General features: G+C 43.7%; 1 protein-coding gene across 2 annotated transcripts; it reads left to right on the plus strand.

Moving 5' to 3' along the window:
• The first annotated feature begins 858 nt into the window (after nt 1-858).
• On the plus strand, nt 859-14,682 carry LOC112229848 (polyhomeotic-like protein 1). 2 transcript variants are annotated; one of them, XM_024395938.2, is made up of 16 exons: nt 899-966; nt 1,315-1,516; nt 2,040-2,158; nt 2,409-2,519; nt 4,747-4,824; nt 5,583-5,720; nt 5,965-6,129; nt 6,425-6,506; nt 6,595-7,619; nt 7,727-7,850; nt 8,128-8,303; nt 10,539-10,629; nt 10,742-10,829; nt 12,202-12,355; nt 13,669-13,879; nt 14,242-14,682. In XM_024395938.2, the coding sequence occupies exons 3-16, from the start codon at nt 2,042-2,044 to the stop codon at nt 14,391-14,393; spliced, it is 2,712 nt and encodes a 903-aa protein (XP_024251706.1). In that variant the 5' UTR covers nt 899-966; nt 1,315-1,516; nt 2,040-2,041; the 3' UTR covers nt 14,394-14,682. The 2 variants fall into 2 exon arrangements, with proteins under 2 accessions (XP_024251705.1, XP_024251706.1); XM_024395937.2 differs by lacking the exon at nt 1,315-1,516 and having other exon boundaries at nt 859-966.
• The last annotated feature ends 2,670 nt before the right edge of the window (nt 14,683-17,352 follow it).

The raw sequence follows: 17,352 nt of genomic DNA on the forward strand, positions 1-17,352 counted from the left end.
TCCACTTGCCATCCACTTGCTTAGTATACACCTTATGGTGTCCTCAGTGTGTGTCTAAAAAAAAGTGTTTATTTGTATTTTTTAGGATTGTATCCTGTATTGTCACAGAGATCTATTCCAATTGACTTCAGAAAACCATGTTGTTTTGAAATGGGGTTTTACCCATGCTGTTGGTATTGCTATTATGTCGATGTTGTCCATGGCCTTTGTTTCATGGCCTTCCGTTTGCTTTGAGTGATCGTGTTTATGAGGTCCATGTTTCGGCTGTTTATTTGCGCCTCTTCTTCAGCACCTTTCAGCTAATGTGTACCATATGTGTCTGTGAACACATTCTTCCTGCTTCTAAAGTCTTGTACTCTTATTCTACATTAGGCACCAAACAAAGGGCATTTAAGCAATGTCTATAGTCTCTGCCATAAACAATTGAAATGAAAATGTATGAAATAATCCATGTTGGTATTGAATTTAAAAAATATGGTCAAATTAATATTTCAAGATCATGCGAAGTGCAGAAAAGCACACTTTTGAATCCATTTGATAATTGTCCTGTATTGGGAAAATGTATCACACAAACAGTATAAATCTGGCTATGCAATAGCTTTTGAGAAAATGAAGCATTACAACAAACTAACAGCAATCATGCACCCTCATATGTTACATGTATTCGTTTCACTTATGTTTGTATATATGAATACAATGTTAAATAAAATATCCCACATCTAACAAACACACAGCCTTTGATACCTTCTGATACTATCGTTGGCAAGTACAAAGTCAGCGTTTTGCTTTATTAACCTAATTTACATCCACCAGGTGGCATTACAAACAGCAATTCCTGGTTGTTTGTTTGTGTACTTCATCTGGACATAGTCTTTCAACATGATTTGGGATTAGGAGATGTTGACAGAGACCATTTTGAGTGACAGGTTTAGAGCTTGAAGCTTCGAAGGAAAGAAAGTGGCCAAAGTAAGTACATTGTTTAACCTCGTTTTAAAATAAAATAAAAATGTAATGGTAGCTTTACTTATAAACGCATCTAAGTTAACTAGAAGGTAAAACGGTTTCGCTCATTTTACATACGTGAAACAATGATTTCTGGAAAATGTTTGTATGGTCACACAATTGGGGTAATCAAATTCATTGTAGCGGATGCACAAGGCTGCTCGAATTATTATTTCATGATGCAGCTACAATGTAACAGGAAGCACATACATTGTACACATACATTGTCTCAATGAATTACATATTAACCGTGTTCTATGGCAGGTAGATATTACGTTGTAATAACTATGTTGTTGTTACACATTTTGGCAGGCGACCTACGTGCGCCGTCATTCCATTGCGCCGGAAAACGACAAAACATCAGAAGGAGGCGTTGTCCTCCACCCAAATTTATGCAAACTGTCAACAACCCAATTGAATGTACTGTAATATCGTCGTGCAAAAGGAATTGTTGCATACTGCTACGCATTGAAGTCGAGATAGAAACATAGGTGGCAATACACCAACGTCCACGGTGAGCAAGGGATTTGCAGCATACGGTGCTCATGGGTAGCTAGCTAGTTACAGTAGCTAGCTTTTGTGCTAGCACTGTCTGCAACTAGTTACTGTAGCTAGCTAGTTAACTACTGTACTAGCTAGCAGCATTCAACTTGCTTTTAATTATAGTGAAACAAGTGAGCTGCATGACATGTGGACAGCTAGCTATCTTATAATGTTTTACCTTGCAAGCGACTAATAATGCATGTATTACTAGTTTAGGATGTATTGAATGTATGTTGCATGACAATCAAATGTTTGCAAGCAGTCACGTGAAGGAGTGAACGGAGGAATGGCATTCTTGATTGATAGATACAATCTTGTCAACATGTAAATACAGATGTTAGTTATCCAGGCATGACAGATATATTCCACACCTTAAAGCTCCACAAAGCTGTAGTGTGAATAATATTTTACCTTCCACCAGTGACTGATAGCTAGGTCTTTTGACATTGTTTTCTTGGCAGCATTTGATTGAAAGCTTCTCTTCTTTTCCTCAGTGATGGAGACAGATGGGGACCAAAATCAGGGCTCTACCAATGGAACCACTCCATCAGGAGTGAACTCCCGCCCCTCTCCAATGAACTCCATGTCCCTGTACGAGAGACAGGCTGTGCAGGTCAGTACGTGTGGGTGTGCGTGTGCACAGGTGTGTATGCATATGAAGTGAATATTATGTATAGTCTATGCCTTTTTCTGACATGGCAATCACAAATTGTACTCATAGTCACACAGGATCATCTGTAGTACTTGCCTGTAGCGTAGTTGTCTCATTATCACTGTGCATGCCATCGTATATAAACCTGCAGGTTATTGACAGTGCAATGTCATTACTCCCTCTCCCTGTTTTCTATCTTGTGCAACTGAAGGCCCTTCAGGCGCTGCAGAGGCAGCCCAACGCAGCGCAGTACTTCCAGCAGCTAATGCTGCAGCAACAGATCAACAGTGCCCAGCTACAAAACCTGGCTGCAGTACAACAGGTAAAGAACCATCTTTATGAACCACACCTACAGTTGAAGTCGAAAGTTTACATGCACTAGGTTGGAGTCATTAAAACTCTTTTTTCAACCACTCCACAAATTTCTTGTTAATAACAAACTATAGTTTTGGCAAATCGATGACACAAGTAATTTTTCCAACAATTGTTTACAGTTTATTTCACTTATAATTCACTGTATCACAATTCCAATTCCATTTACATACACTAAGTTGATTGTGCCTTTAAACAGCTTGGAAAATTCCAGAAAATTATGTCATGGCTTTAGAAGCTTCTGATAAGCTAATTGACATCATTTGAGTCACTTGGAGGTGTAGCTGTGGATGTATTTCAAGGACTACTGTCACGTTCACTGTCTTCAAACTCCCTGTCATAGATGAGTCAAGGTGCAGCGTGCATGTAATTCCACATTTTTTAAATAAAGTGAAACCTTCACAAAAAAACAGGTAAACAGCAACCGTACGTGACGCAACCGTGGCGCACACAAACACACACAGAAAATAAATAATTACCCACAACATTAGGTGGGAAAAAGGCTGTCTAAGTATGATTCCCAATCAGAGACAACGATAGACAGCTGCCTCTGATTGGGAACCACATGCGGCCAAAAACAAAGAAATAGAAAACATAGAATGACCACTCAAATCACACCCTGACCTAACCAAATAGAGAAATAAAACTGCTCTCTAAGGTCAGGGCGTGACAGCCTACCTTCAAACTCAGTGCCTCTTTGCTTGACATCATGGGAAAATCAAAAGAAATCAGCCAAGACCTCAGAAAAATAATTGTAGACCTCCACAAGTCTGGTTCATCCTTGAGAGCAATTTCCAAACGCCTGAAGGTACCACATTCATCTGTACAAACAATAGTGCGCAAGTATAAACACCATGGGACCACGCAGCCGTCATACCGCTCAGGAAGGAGAAGCGTTCTGTCTCCTAGAGATGAATGTACTTTGGTGCGAAAAGTGCAAATCAATCCCAGAACAACAGCACCTTGTGAACAGGACCTTGTGAAGATGCTGGAGGAAACGGGTACAAAAGTATCTATATCCACAGTGAAACGAGTCCTATATAGACATAACCTGAAAAGCCGCTCAGCAAGGAAGAAGCCACTGCTCCAAAACTGCCATAAAAAAGCTAGACTACAGTTTGCAACTGCACATGGGGACAAAGATCATACTTTTTGGAGAAATGTCCTCTGGTCTGATGAAACAAAAATGTAACTGTTTGGCCATAATGACCATCGTTATGTTTGGAGGAAAAAGGGGGAGGCTTGTAAGCCGAAGAACATCATCCCAACCGTGAAGCATGGGGGTGGCAGCATCAAGTTGTGGGGGGGCTTTGCTGCAGGAGGGACTGGTGCACTTCACAAAATAGATGGCTTCATGAGGAAAGAAAATGATGTGGATATATTGAAGCAACATCTTAAGACATCAGTCAGGAAGTTAATTTAAAGCTTGGTCGCAAATGGGTCTTCCAAATGGACAATGACCCCAAGCATACTTCCAAAGTTGTGGCAAAATGGCTTAAGGACAACAAAGTCAAGGTATTGGAATGGCCATCACAAAGCCCTGACCTCAATCCCATAGAAAATGTGTGGGCAGAATTGAAGAAGCATGTGCGAGCAAGGAGGCCTACAAACCTGACTCAGTTACACCAGCTCTCTCAGGAGGAATGGGCCAAAATTTACCCAACTTATTGTGGGAAGCTTGTGGGAGGCTACCTGAAACGTTTGACCCAAGTTAAACAATTTAAAGGCAATGCTACCAAATACTAATTGAGTGTATGTAAACTTCTGACCCACTGGGAATGTGATGAAAGAAATTAAAGCTGAAATAAATAATTATCTCTACTATTATTCTGACATTTCACATTCTTCAAATAAAGTTTTGATCCTAACTGGCCTAATTTTTCCTAGGATTAAATGTCAGGAATTGTGAAAAACTGAGTTTAAATGTATTTGGCTAAGGTGTATGTAAATTTCCAACTTCAACTGTACCAATAATGCATGCTCAGAATAGGGGACATTGGTGCTGTTTTGACATGGTCAGGTTACATGGTTTGCTATTTTAAAAGGCAGAATGTTCAGGCTAGGGGGGCAGTACAATATGTTGAAACATCGTCATGAGGTTTGGTACATAGTCTGTTTTTTCTGCTCTAAACTATGGCAATGGCTTTTTACATTATTCCCTGTTGTCCCTGTTCTAGGCCACCTTTGCTGCCAGTCGCCAGTCCAGCCCTGCCACCAACAGCACCTCTCAGACCACCAGCACAACAGTCACATCTGTACGTTTACACATACATGCCTCTTTCAGAACTAGCACAGCACACAATCATTTTTCTTAGATTTTATTTAACCTTTATTTAACTAGGCAAGTCAGTTAAGAACAAATGATTATTTACAGTGACGGCCTACCCAAAGGCAGAAGGCCTCCTGCGGGGACGGGTGATTACAAATAAATATATAGGACAACACACATCCCAACAAGAGACAACATTACATAAAGAGAGACCTAAGACAACAACATAGCATGGTAGCAACACCACATGACAACAACATGGTAGAAACACATCACGGCAGCAGCATAACATGGTACAAGCATTATTGGGCACGGTCAACAGCACAAGGGCAAGAAGATAGAGACAACAATACATCACTCGAAGCAGCCGCAACTGTCAGTGAGAGTGTCCATGATGGAGTCTTTGAATGAAGAGATTGGGATAAAACTGTCCAGTTTGAGTGTTTGTTGCAGCTCGTTCCAGCCGCTAGCTGCAGGGAACTGAAAAGAGGAGCGACCCAGGGATGTGTGTGCTTTGTGGACATTTAACAGAATGTAACTGGCAGAATGGGTGTCATTGACACAAATACATCTTCAAATAGGGAACTCCAGCGATATTTGCGTGAAACCATCATTTTCAGTTTGAACATCTGTGACATTTTATATGTTTGAGTTACTGGCACTTCCATTGATTCATTGTCTCCAAACTAGTCAATACAGTTTGCTTTGGTTGTTGTCAAATCCCCTTTATTCTTTCCCCTTCAGGTGAACGTAACCACTTCTGGGGGAGGGGCCATAACCAGCACCCGCGCTATAGGCCCAGGCTCTTCCGGGACATCCACCATAAGCCAATCAGTGCTGCTGGGTGGGAGTGCAGCAGGACAGGGACAGATGTATCTGAGAGTGAGAACACATGCACCATTGCCTGATTCACACTATATGGCCGACCCGAACAAAACTTTGCTGGCTCAGATATTTTCAGCACAGTTCCAATTCCACTACAGTGGATTCATAACCAGGTCAGCACAGTACAGCTTAGCTTGGTGTGGTTCGGGCTTGGCTCAGGAGTGTGAGTATTGTATCTGCTTTTGTCATTTGTCTCCATGAAGGGACTGTTTGATTGACTGTCTCTTTTGTTGTACTGTAGGTGAACCGGTCTCTGAGGGCTCCCCTCTCCTCACAACTCATCTTTATGCCTGGTAGCACGGCAACCGCTGCCATGGCAACGGTCACCCAGCAGCCACAGACTCAGCAGCAGCAACAACAGGAAGTTACACCTACTTCCTCCAGCAACCAATCAGACAATGACCAGGTATGGATCAACTTTGTATTTGTGACAGAGAGCATTGGAGTGAGTCCTGCTTTAGTGATGTAATCTAGAATAGCTTCTTCCCAGATCTGTTGTTGCTGTCTTGCCAGTTCCTGTGGTCATTACAGCACAAACAGATCTGGGACCAGTAAAAATCTAGAATTTTTGTGCAGTAAAACTACAGTGTTATACTCTGAAATTGGTGAAACTCTTGCTTGTACTTCTCTTGCATCCCTCTCTCTGGCCTCTTCTTTCCATCAATCCTCATAAACTCATCTCTCCTTTCTCTCTGGGCCAGGTGCAGAACCTGGCTTTGCGATGTGTCGGCAGTCCCAAGGGGGTCGGGGTCAAGACTGAAACCCCAGAGAGGGGTGAAATAGGTGGGGAGTGAAATCGCAGCATACTTAGCTCTACATACTTACTTACTTACTTACCTCTTAGTTATTCATTTCCCTAATTCTTTTCCAGCAACCTACTCCCTTATACAGTCATCTCACCAGCAGTTCAACCAGTCCACTCAGCAGTCTCCCACTAAACCAACCCAACTGCAACAGTCCCACATCAAGATCCCCACCTACATCCAGAGCTCCAACGCCAACCTCTCCTCTCTCAACCTCAAGACGGGCAACCACCACTCTAACACCCCCTCCTCACCCTCCACCTCTGTCCCACTCTCACAGCTCCTCCTTTCCGGACCCAACTTTGGCCGGGGCGGGGCTATCACCACGGTGAACTCGGCCGCCGCGGCGACGCACATTCTGGTGCCCACCTCCAGTGCACCCACTCAGTCCCACAGTTACCAGATGGGTGCTGCCACCATCAAGCCCAATGTTAGTACTCAAACGCTGGTGGTTCAGCCTCTGCAGAAAAGCACTATTAACGACAAGGGAGGCCATGGGAACGGTCCCATTCCAATCCAGCCCAAAACTCAACAGGGTCTCCGTATGCCACTGCAACTGCCCTCCCGCAACCCACCTCCCATCCTCCCCGCGCCCCCCGCCAACAACCAGACTAGTGCCGCCCAGCCTCCGCCGCACATCCCAGTCCAGATAGTAGGGGCCAGGCCAAGCTCCATAGGAAACCCCCAGGCTTTGGCCTTGGTCCAGGCCCGGAACGCCTGTTCCCAGGATGGAGCTACCCTTCTAAATAGCTCCAGCAGCGCCAGCCTCCTCACCATGGTGGCCTCCATCGCATCCAGAGAGAGAGGGGGTTTAGGCAAAGGGGTGGGTCTAAAGAGCCTTCAATCAGCCCAGGAAGCCCTCTCATTGGCCCACGTTTCTCACGTGCATGCACAAGCCAATCAGAGTCCTAGGCTGAATCAAAATCAAAATTGCACCTTGGCCACCAGCATCTCCTCTCAGTCCCAGGCCACCATCTCTCCTCCCACCCTCTCCCGTTCCTCCCTCACTCTACCCCTGCCGTTGGTTGAGGCGAGCAGTGCATCCACTGTAGTGGCTGCCAATGGAGAGTCTGTGTGTCCTCAGCCTCCCCAGGTGAGTTGTTCCTTAATGATAGCACTGATGACACTATCAATTACTGATGTTTCTAAACTACGTAGTAGTTGTCGATTCCATTTGTGAAATAATGACATTCCTCAAAGGGTAAGTCGATGAAGAGGAAATCCGAGTCAGACGCAGCCAATGAGGAAGATGGTCCCCCCCCTCCCCACCTTGTTCCTATGAGTGAACACTCCCCTGCTCTCTCCTCCTCCGCCATGGAAGCAGGTAAGGAGTCAGCTACGAATGTGCCCACTTGTCTTAAATACTTTGCCTTTCTCATTCCTCTATTTTATGACCACTGGAAGGATAAGAGTGCAGGGAGACCATTTTCCACCATAGCCCAGCCACCAACATGTCAAATTCCCTTTCATCCATACCTATACATGATTCCAAAAACCTCACATTTGCATAGATTTAGACACTGTGGCTAGTCAGCCTTGCTCAAATTGTTCAAAAATAAATGATAAAATCCTTTCTCTCCCCTCAACCGTCTTTTTTTAAGGCACTGGTCCACCTTCTCCCTCTCCCGTTCCCTCTCCTTCCCCTGCCCTCTCAGTGTCCCGTGTGGGGGGTGGCCAGGGGGAGAGAGCCCCCCCCCCACAGGCTGTGGTCAAACCCCACGTCCTCACCCACCTCATAGAGGGCTTCGTCATCCAGGAGGGAGCTGAACCCTTCCCTGTATGTACAGTTCACCTTAGAGTAGTTGTCGTTCTCATATACAATACAACATCCATTCAGACCCTTTGGGGATATACAGTGCATTCGGAAAGTATTCAGACCCCTTGACTTTTTCTAAAAGGTATAACATTTAAAAAATGGCCTCATCAATCTACACAGAATACCCCATAATGACAAAGCGGAAACAGGTTTTTAGATTTTTTTGCAAATGTATAAACAATGAAAAACAGAAATACCTTATTTACATAAGTATTCAGACCCTTTGCTATGAGACTCCAAACTGAGCTCAGCTGCATCCTGTTTCCATTGGTCATCCTTGAGATGTTTCTACAACTTGATTGGAGTCCACCTGTGGTAAATTCAATTGATTGGACATGATTTGGAAAGGCACACACCTGTCTATATAAGGTCCCACAGTTTACAGTGCATGTCAGAGCAAAAAAATAAGCTATGAGGTCGAAGGAATTGTCTGTAGATCTCGGAGACAGGATTGTGTCGAGGCACAGATCTGGGGAAGGGTATCAAAACATTTCTGCAGCATTGAAGGTCCCCAAGAACACAGTGGACTCTTCCTAGAGCTGGCCACCCAGCCAGTCGGGGGAGAAGGGCCTTGGTCAGGAGGTAACCAAGAACCCGATGGTCACTGACAGAGCTCCAGAGTTCCTCTGTGGCGATGGGAGAACCTTCCAGAAGGACAATCATCTAGAGTGGCCAGGCTGAAGCCACTCCTCAGTAAAAGGCACATGACAGCCCGCTTGGAGTTTGTCAAAAGGCACCTGAAGGACTCTGGTCTGATGAAACCAAGATTGAACTCTTTGGCCTGAATGCCAAGCGTCACGTCTAGAGGAAACCTAGCACCATCCCTACGGTAAAGCATGGTGGTGGCAGCATCATGCTTTGGGGATCTTTTTCAGCGGCAGGGACTGGGAAACTAGTCAGGGTCGAGGGAAAGATGAACAAAGCAAAGTACTGAGAGATGGTTGATGAAAACCTTCTCCAGAGCGTGCAGGACCTCAGACTGGGGAAATAGTTCACCTTTGAGAAGAATGGAAGAAACTCCCCAAATACAGGTTTGCCAAGCTTGTAGCGTCATACCCAAGAGGACGAAAGGCTGTAATTGCTGCCAAAGGTGCTTCAACAAAGTACTGAGTAAAGGGTCTGAATACTTATGTAAATGTAATATTTCCGTTTTGTATTTTTTTTTAGAAATTTGCCTTTACTTTACTATTTATATTTTTGACAACTTTTACTTTTACTTCACTACATTCCTAAATGAAATCATGTACTTTTTACTCCATTCATTTCACCTGACACCCAAAAGTACTCGTTACATTTTGAATGCGTAGCGAGACAGGAAAATGGTCCAATTCACCCACTTTGTCACGACTCCCACTGAAGGTGGCTCCCCTGCCTGTTCGGGCGGCACTCGGCGGTCGTCGTCGCCGGTCTACTAGCCGCCATCGATCCCTTTTTCCTTTTCTGTTCGTTTGGTCTTATTGGTTGCACCCGTCTCTTATTTTGTTTCTTGATGTATGTCTATTTAAGCCTGTTAGGCCCGCCTAGGTTTGTGCGGGATTGTTCCTCTGTCGGTTTGTGGGATGTGCATTTGTATTTTATTTACTCCAGACTGTTTGGGTCCTGTGTTTGGGCCGGTCAGTTTTATGCGCCTAGTGTTTTGGCGTGACCGGAATAAAATACGATTGTCCGAACCCTCTGCTCTCTGCGCCTGACTCCAAACCCACTACTCCTAGAAGATGTGACACACTTATCAAGACAACACATGGTCATCCCTTTTGCCTCTGATCTGGCGGGCTCACTTAACACAAATGCATCTTTTGTAAATAATGTCTGAGTGTTGGAGTGTGCCCCTGGCTATCCATACATTTATTAAACAAGAACATGGAGCCACCTGCTTTACTTAATAGAAGGAATAGGAAATGATTTATACATTTACTTTTGATACTTAAGTATATTTATAACCAAATATGACAATTGGGTACTTTTTCCACCACTCGTGTAGATTGACGAGGAAAAAACTTTTGAATCCATTTTAGAATAAGGCTGTAATGTAACAAAATGTCGAAAAATTCAAGGGGTCTGAATACTTTCTGAATGCGCCGTACAACATCGGATGTAAATAATGACATGTACTGTAGATCAAAACAATATTATCAATAATTCCCTAATCAGTAATGTTGTACACAACACATTTTGTTCCTGTATATTGATTGACAGGTGAGTGGGCCAGTGAAAGAGCCAGCTGGAGAAGATTTGGCAATGGACAATCCAGACGCCAGTCAGCCTGAGACTGTGAATACAGCTACAGGTTAGGCTCAGACCATAGTCCAAGTCACGTTTCCATCAAAGAAAGTGGTTTGACTACGAACTATAATTCATATAGTTCTTTAAACCCCTCTTTTCCTGTTCTCTCTTCCCAGTGCTGAAGTGTGAGTACTGCAAAAGCTTCGCCCCAGCCAGACAGTTTAGAGGGACCAAGCGCTTCTGCTCCTTGACCTGTTCCAAGAGGTACAGTCATAATATAGTACAAAGTCACTGCAGTGTTCTGTGTCTACTATACTGAAGAAAAAAAATATACGCAACATGTAATGTGTTGTTCCCATGTTTCATGAGCTGAAATAAAAGATCCCAGAAATGTTCCATACTCACAAAAAGCTTATTTCTCTCAAATGTTGTGCACAAATTTGTTTACATCCCTGTTAGTGAGCATTTCTCCTTTGCCAAGATAAATCCATCTACCTGACAGGGGTGGCATATCAAGATGCTGGTTAAACAGCATGATCATTACACAGGTGCATCTTGTGCTGTGAACAATTAAAAGCCACCCTTTAATGTGGAGTTTTGTCACACACCACAATGCCACAGATGTCAAAATGTTGAGGGAGCTGCGTAATTGGCATGCAGACTGCAGGAATGTCCACCAGAGCTGTTGCCAGAGAATTGAATGTTAATTTCTTTACCATAAGCCGCCTCCAACGTCGTTTTAGAGAATTTGACAATACCTCCAACCGGCCTCACAACCGAAGACCACGTGTAACGAAGCCAGCCCAGGACCTCCACATCCGTCTTCTTCACCCGCGGGATCATCTTGATGATGATGAAACTGAGGAGTATTTCTGTCTGTAATAATGCCCTTTTGTGGGGGGAAACTCGTTCTGATTGGCTGGGCCTGGCTCCAAAGTGGGTGGGCCTATGTGCTCCCAGACCCACCCATGGCTGCTCCCCTGCCCATTCATGTGAAATCCATAGATTAGGGCCTAATGAATGTATTTCAATTGACTGATTTCCTTATATGAATTGTAACTCAGTAAAATTGTTGCATGTTGTGTTTATATTTTTGTTCAGTATATATGGCAGTATACATTGAGTGTACAAAACATTAGGAACACTTTCCTATTATTGAGTTGCACCCCCTTTTGCCCTCAGAACAGTGTCAATTCGCCGGGGCATGGACTCTACAAGGTGTCGGAAGTGTCCCACAGGGACACTGGCCCGTGTTCACTCCAATGCTTCCCACAGTTGTGTCAAGTTGTCTGGATGTCGTTTGGTTGGTGGACCATTCTTGATACACACGGGAAACTGTTGAGCGTGAGAAACCCAGCAGCGTTACAGTTCTTGACACACTCAAACCGGTGCGCCTGGCAGCTACTACCATACCCTGTTCAAAGACACTTAAATCTTTTGTCTTGTCAATTCACCTTCTGAATGGCACACATACACAATTCATGTCTCACTTGTCTCAAGGCTTCAAAAGCATTCGATAAGGGATCATAGCTTTCACCTGGATTCACCTGGTCAGTCTGTGTCATGGAAAGAGCAGGTGTTCCTAATGTTTTGTACACTCAGTGCATGCCTGCTATATGTCTCCCTGTTGCTCCAGGTATAACGTGAGCTGCAGCCAGCACTTCCGCCTGCGACAGGGGCTTCACCTCACCCACTCTGACGAGGACGGAGTCCTGAGGAGGAGGGTTCCCCACAGGACCAGCTCCGAGATCGCCAGTGCCAAAATAGCCGGGAGACCCTTACCAGTCAAGGTAATGGTCCGTTCATCATTGATAGTTGTACACTTGTTTTTGAGCTGGCATGGATGACTGAAGAGCAATATTCCTTCAAAACAAATTCCGGGACTGAGCCAATTTCAGGTCTGCTGAGCGCAGAACGTTGTGACCATTCTGTGCATTTTCCTGCTCGCGTTTACTGTGAGCACTGAGGCTGTACCCGCTTTAAGTTAGTTTTAACAGTGGCCATGTAGTTTACAATGGACAAAATGCATCCCATAACATTTTAACATGGCAATAGCTGTTCTTTCATTCAGCCTATAGTAGCAGCCAATGTGTATTGTTCAATGTAGGCCTTCAATCCATGAGACTTGCAAGGCTTGACATTAACCTGTGTATCCACTTGTCCTTGAGACAAGAAGGTGACTGAAAATGCTGTTGTGGTGTTTGATGCAAAACCACTTTACAAAATAAAATGCATTATTATTATCATACCATTATTAGAGAGAATCAGACAAATGATACTACCCTCTGCTACTTAGCTTATTCAAGCCTGTCTCAAAATACAACACTGCCCCTTTAATACAAAACTAATGCTCTTTACCTGACTTGTTTTTAAAAGATGTGTAGAAATGTACATGTTTTGTGCCCTTGTAGGAAGCAGTCACTCCCCTATTGCTGACTACAAATGATCTATAACTGGGCTATCAACTCACTAACTAGCAAAGGATATGAACATGCATGGCTACATGCAGCTTCAGCTCTGATCTCAAAACAAGCTCATCTACTCACGACCTTCTCATGCTGTAAACACAGTCCAGTTCAAAGTAAATGGCACAGGTCCATATATGGCAATGGTCTATTTGCATATAGGCCTACTGCAGCTCTGATTGTTTATGCCTCACCTCTCTGTGTACAGTACGGCCTGAGTAGTGCGTGTCAATGCGGCGGGACTCGTACTCCTACTTTTTTTTTTTACGGACGACTCCGTTCTAGTTCTATTTCCGCTCGTCGATGCGTTATGTTCGTCAGATGCGTTATGCCCACAACAAAATATATAGCGTAATTGGTGTTGTTTTTCTGTATGTTTTATTGAAAGTGACTAATATTGCATTGATTTGATCACAGTTGTCACAGTAACGGGAAACGTTGATAGTTTTAACAGAGAAAACTCTAGAAACGGTGGTCACCAACCTTTTCTGAGTCAAGATCACTTTCTGAGTCAAAGTGCAAGCCAAGATCTACCACTCAGAATTTTAGTTTAGGGACAGTGCTGAAGAGACATGGCCATTCAGTGACTACCTTGTTGCACAAACACCTCTCATACAGTCCTGGTTCATTGTCTACAGTGCCGCTCCGAGTCCAGCCGTTCGGACGACATCTCCAGTTGCGAGGAGGAAGAGGACGACCCGATGTCCTTCTCCCCGGCCTCCTCCTCTTCCTGTCATCAGCCTCCCCCCACACTCCGATTGGAGGGCTCACCGGCGCCCCACTTCCTGCCCGGCAGCCCTGCCCAGTGGAGTGTGGAGGAAGTGTCTCAGTTCATATCATCTCTGCAAGGTCGGTACCACAGATGAGCTATATACTGTAGACACCATTGGTTGATACAGTTCAGAAGGACATGTGTTGTCATGCAACAACACACAAATGCTACTCTTTTTGTGACTTTTGAAATCTTTAAAATAGTTATCGTACTTGTTTTTTTTTTGTTTTTTTTAATCCCAGTATTATTCTATGATAATACGATTGCTATTGTATTTTCACCATTGTAAATGCTATTCATGTTATTGTCTTGCTTACCATCTCCCTCCCTCCCCCTCTCTCTCTCTCTCTCTCTCTCTCTCTCTCTCTCTCTCTCTCGCCCTCTCTTACTCCCAACTTCCCTCTTTCTCTCCATCTCTCCTCCTTTTCTCCTCTCGCAGACTGTGAGGAGCTGGCGGCCCATTTCCTGTCCCAGGAGATTGATGGACAGGCCCTGCTGCTGCTCAGAGAGGAGCATCTCATGTCCACCATGAACATCAAGCTCGGTCCCGCCCTCAAGATCTGTGCCCACATCAACAACCTGAAAGACTGAGAGGAAGGATGAAAGGAGCAAAGGAGGGTTTCTGAAATACTACCCCAAAATAAAAGGAGAGAAAGAAGGGCTGGAGAGAGAGAGAGAAGAGGTGACAATATGGCCATTGAAATACTTTTTAGCTGTGTTAAGTGGGGTCCCTGTTGATTTTATTATACACCATATGTACAAAAGTATGTGGACATCACTTCAAATTAGTTGATTTGGCTATTTCAGCCACACCCGTTGCTGACAGGTGTATAAAATCGAGTACACAGCCATGCAATCTCCATAGCCTAACATTGTCAGTAGAATGGCCTTACTGAAGAGCTCAGTGACTTTCAACATGGCACCGTCATAGGATGCCACCTTTCCAACAAGTCAGTTTGTCAAATTTCTGCCCTGCTAGAGCTGCCCATGTTTCAGCATGACAATGCCCCCTTGCACAAAGCAAGGTCCACACAGAAATGGTTTGTCGAGATCGATGTGGAAGAACTTGACTGGCCTGCAAATAGCTCTGACCTCAACCCCATCGAAAACCTTTGGGATGAATTGGGACGCCCACTGCGAGCCAGGCCTAATCGCCCAAACGTCAGTGCCCGACCTCACTAATGCTCTTGTAGCTGAATGGAAGCAAGTCCCTGCAGCAATTTTCCAACATCTAGTGGAAATTCTTCCCTGAAGAGTTGAAGTTGTTATAGCAGCAGAGGGGGGGACCAACTCCATATTAATGCCATTGATTTTGGAATGAGATGTTCGACGAGCAGGTGTCCACATACTTTTGTCTGTGTAGTGTATTTAGTCAAAACAAACATAGAATGAAAGTGGAAAAGATGAGGCTTCTACCCACAAGACCTGGACCTTCAATGTAGAGTATTATGTTACATTATGTGAGTGAGTGAGCAAACCCTATATATGTGTGTAATGTTTGCCTATATATTTAAATATACCTTTGTTGGCTGGACTGCCTTTGTTTACGCTGTAGAGAATCATTGCGTTATCTCTCTGTGGAAATTGTGGCCTTTTTAAGTAGTTTCGACGAGCGAAAATAGAACTAGAACGGAGTCGTCCGTAAAAAAAAAATAATAACATGTTTCATATCATTCCTTATTTTATGTTATGTATGGTAAGGTCATGTAAACCAATGGACCATTGCCTTTACCAACCATTACTGGGGAGTAGCAAATATATTGGCCTAAGGATCCTTGACAAATAGAGGGTGACATTTTCTGTCCGCTGAAATGAGAAAAAAATGTACAATTGGTGCACAGGATTTATATTTTAAAAAACCTTCCTTTTTACAGTGTACGTGAGGTGGCAGCAATAATCTATGAGGATCTGAAGTACTGGTACACCTGATCCAAGTTATACCGTCCCATTGGCTACTGTAGTTTTCCAAACGTGTTTCAGATTATATGCCCTCCTGTCTATTTGAAATGTTTGTGTTTTTTGTCAAATTTTTGCAGTTTTACACACAGCATGAGCTATTTACAGTAGTGGACAGAACATGTCACCAAGGTCGTGATCATTAGGCATCACACGGACGAAAACTGACTGAAACAGGGAGGGACTACCTGGACTTGTCCAATAAGAAACACACATTTTCTCGATGCATGCCCTAATGAACATGACCCTGGATTGTGGTCTTCCTCATAGCTTTCCTCATAACTTCTACCTATCCAAGGCTTTTGTTACAGAAGCAGTGACTGTGGCTATTATGAATAATCAATCATCTTATGATTAGGTGCTCTGCTAATTGTGTGTTTACGTTTTAAGCTTGGAGAAGGCGAGGTCAATTATCATGCAAAAAAATAAACAAACTACTAGGACAAAATGGAGGAGTGGTCGTACTTTTATTTTGAATCCGATTTGATGAGTGTTGTGTAGACTGAACGTTTATTGGGTGTAATAGCTAGTTGTGCTCTTTACTTTACAGTCCTTTGACTGGTTAAGACTTACGAGGGTTTTTTTAAGGCATATTTGTTAGGCAGGGATCCCAGCTCAAATAAAGATCACTTTTCTTTGTTGAACAACAGATCCCTTAAAGGGAAATATCAAATGATGTATGATATACATGTATGGTGCATTTTTCATCATCATGATGATGTGGCCGGGTGACAATTTGCTTCTTAAAAGTCCAATACTGCATCTTGGAAACTGCTGACATGCAGAACATTTCTATTTGATGGCACTGTGGTTGTTTACAGGGTTAAAGTGCGAGTGACCATAGTTTGCATGTACAGTAGAAATATAGAGCTAGCGTAGGATAGAGACCCAGGTAGGACCTTGGAAGTCACTGGCATTAGAACCTGCAGTGAATCAGGGAATCTTCATTTTGTTGTCCTTCGGAGCCACATAGATATTCAGTGGGACAGTGGACAAATATAGAAATATACATATATTATTCTTTAAATACACAATATAAGTATGTACAGTGCCTTCGGAAAGTATTCGGACCCCTTGACTTTTTTCTATATTTTGTTAGGTTACATAGAGCCTTGTTCGAGAAATTTATGAAATAGTTTTTTCCCCCTCATCAATCTACACACGATACCCCTTAATGACAAAGCAATAACAGGTTGTTAGACATTTTTTGCAGATTCATAAAAAATTAAAAAACAGAAATATTACATTTACATAAGTTTTCAGACCCTTTACTCAGTACTTTGTTGAAGCACCTTTGGCATAGTCTACAGCCTCGAGTCTTCTAGTGTATGATGATACAAGCTTGTTGGCACACCTGTATTTGGGAGTTTCTCCCATTCTTCTCTGCAGATCCTCTCAAGCTATTTCAGGTTGGATGGGGAGCGTCGCTGCACAGCTATTTTCAGGTCTCTCCAGAGATGCTCGATCAAGTCTGGGCTCTGGCTGGGCCACTCAAGGACATTCAGAGATTTGTCCCAAAGCCACTCCTGCGTTGGCCTGGCTGTGTGCTTAGGGTCGTGGTCCTGTTGGAAGGTGATCCTTCGCCCCAGTCTGA

Source organism: Oncorhynchus tshawytscha, linkage group LG31 (assembly GCF_018296145.1).
Source record: "Oncorhynchus tshawytscha isolate Ot180627B linkage group LG31, Otsh_v2.0, whole genome shotgun sequence".
Taxonomy (NCBI): Eukaryota; Metazoa; Chordata; class Actinopteri; order Salmoniformes; family Salmonidae; genus Oncorhynchus; species Oncorhynchus tshawytscha.

Excerpts from the sequence above, each read along its gene's own strand:
- LOC112229848 (XM_024395937.2), top strand. Across the intron at positions 5,721-5,964 it reads AGGGACAGATGTATCTGAGA|GTGAACCGGTCTCTGAGGGC; the intron begins GTGAGAACACAT and ends GTTGTACTGTAG. Across the intron at positions 13,880-14,241 it reads GTTCATATCATCTCTGCAAG|ACTGTGAGGAGCTGGCGGCC; the intron begins GTCGGTACCACA and ends CTCCTCTCGCAG.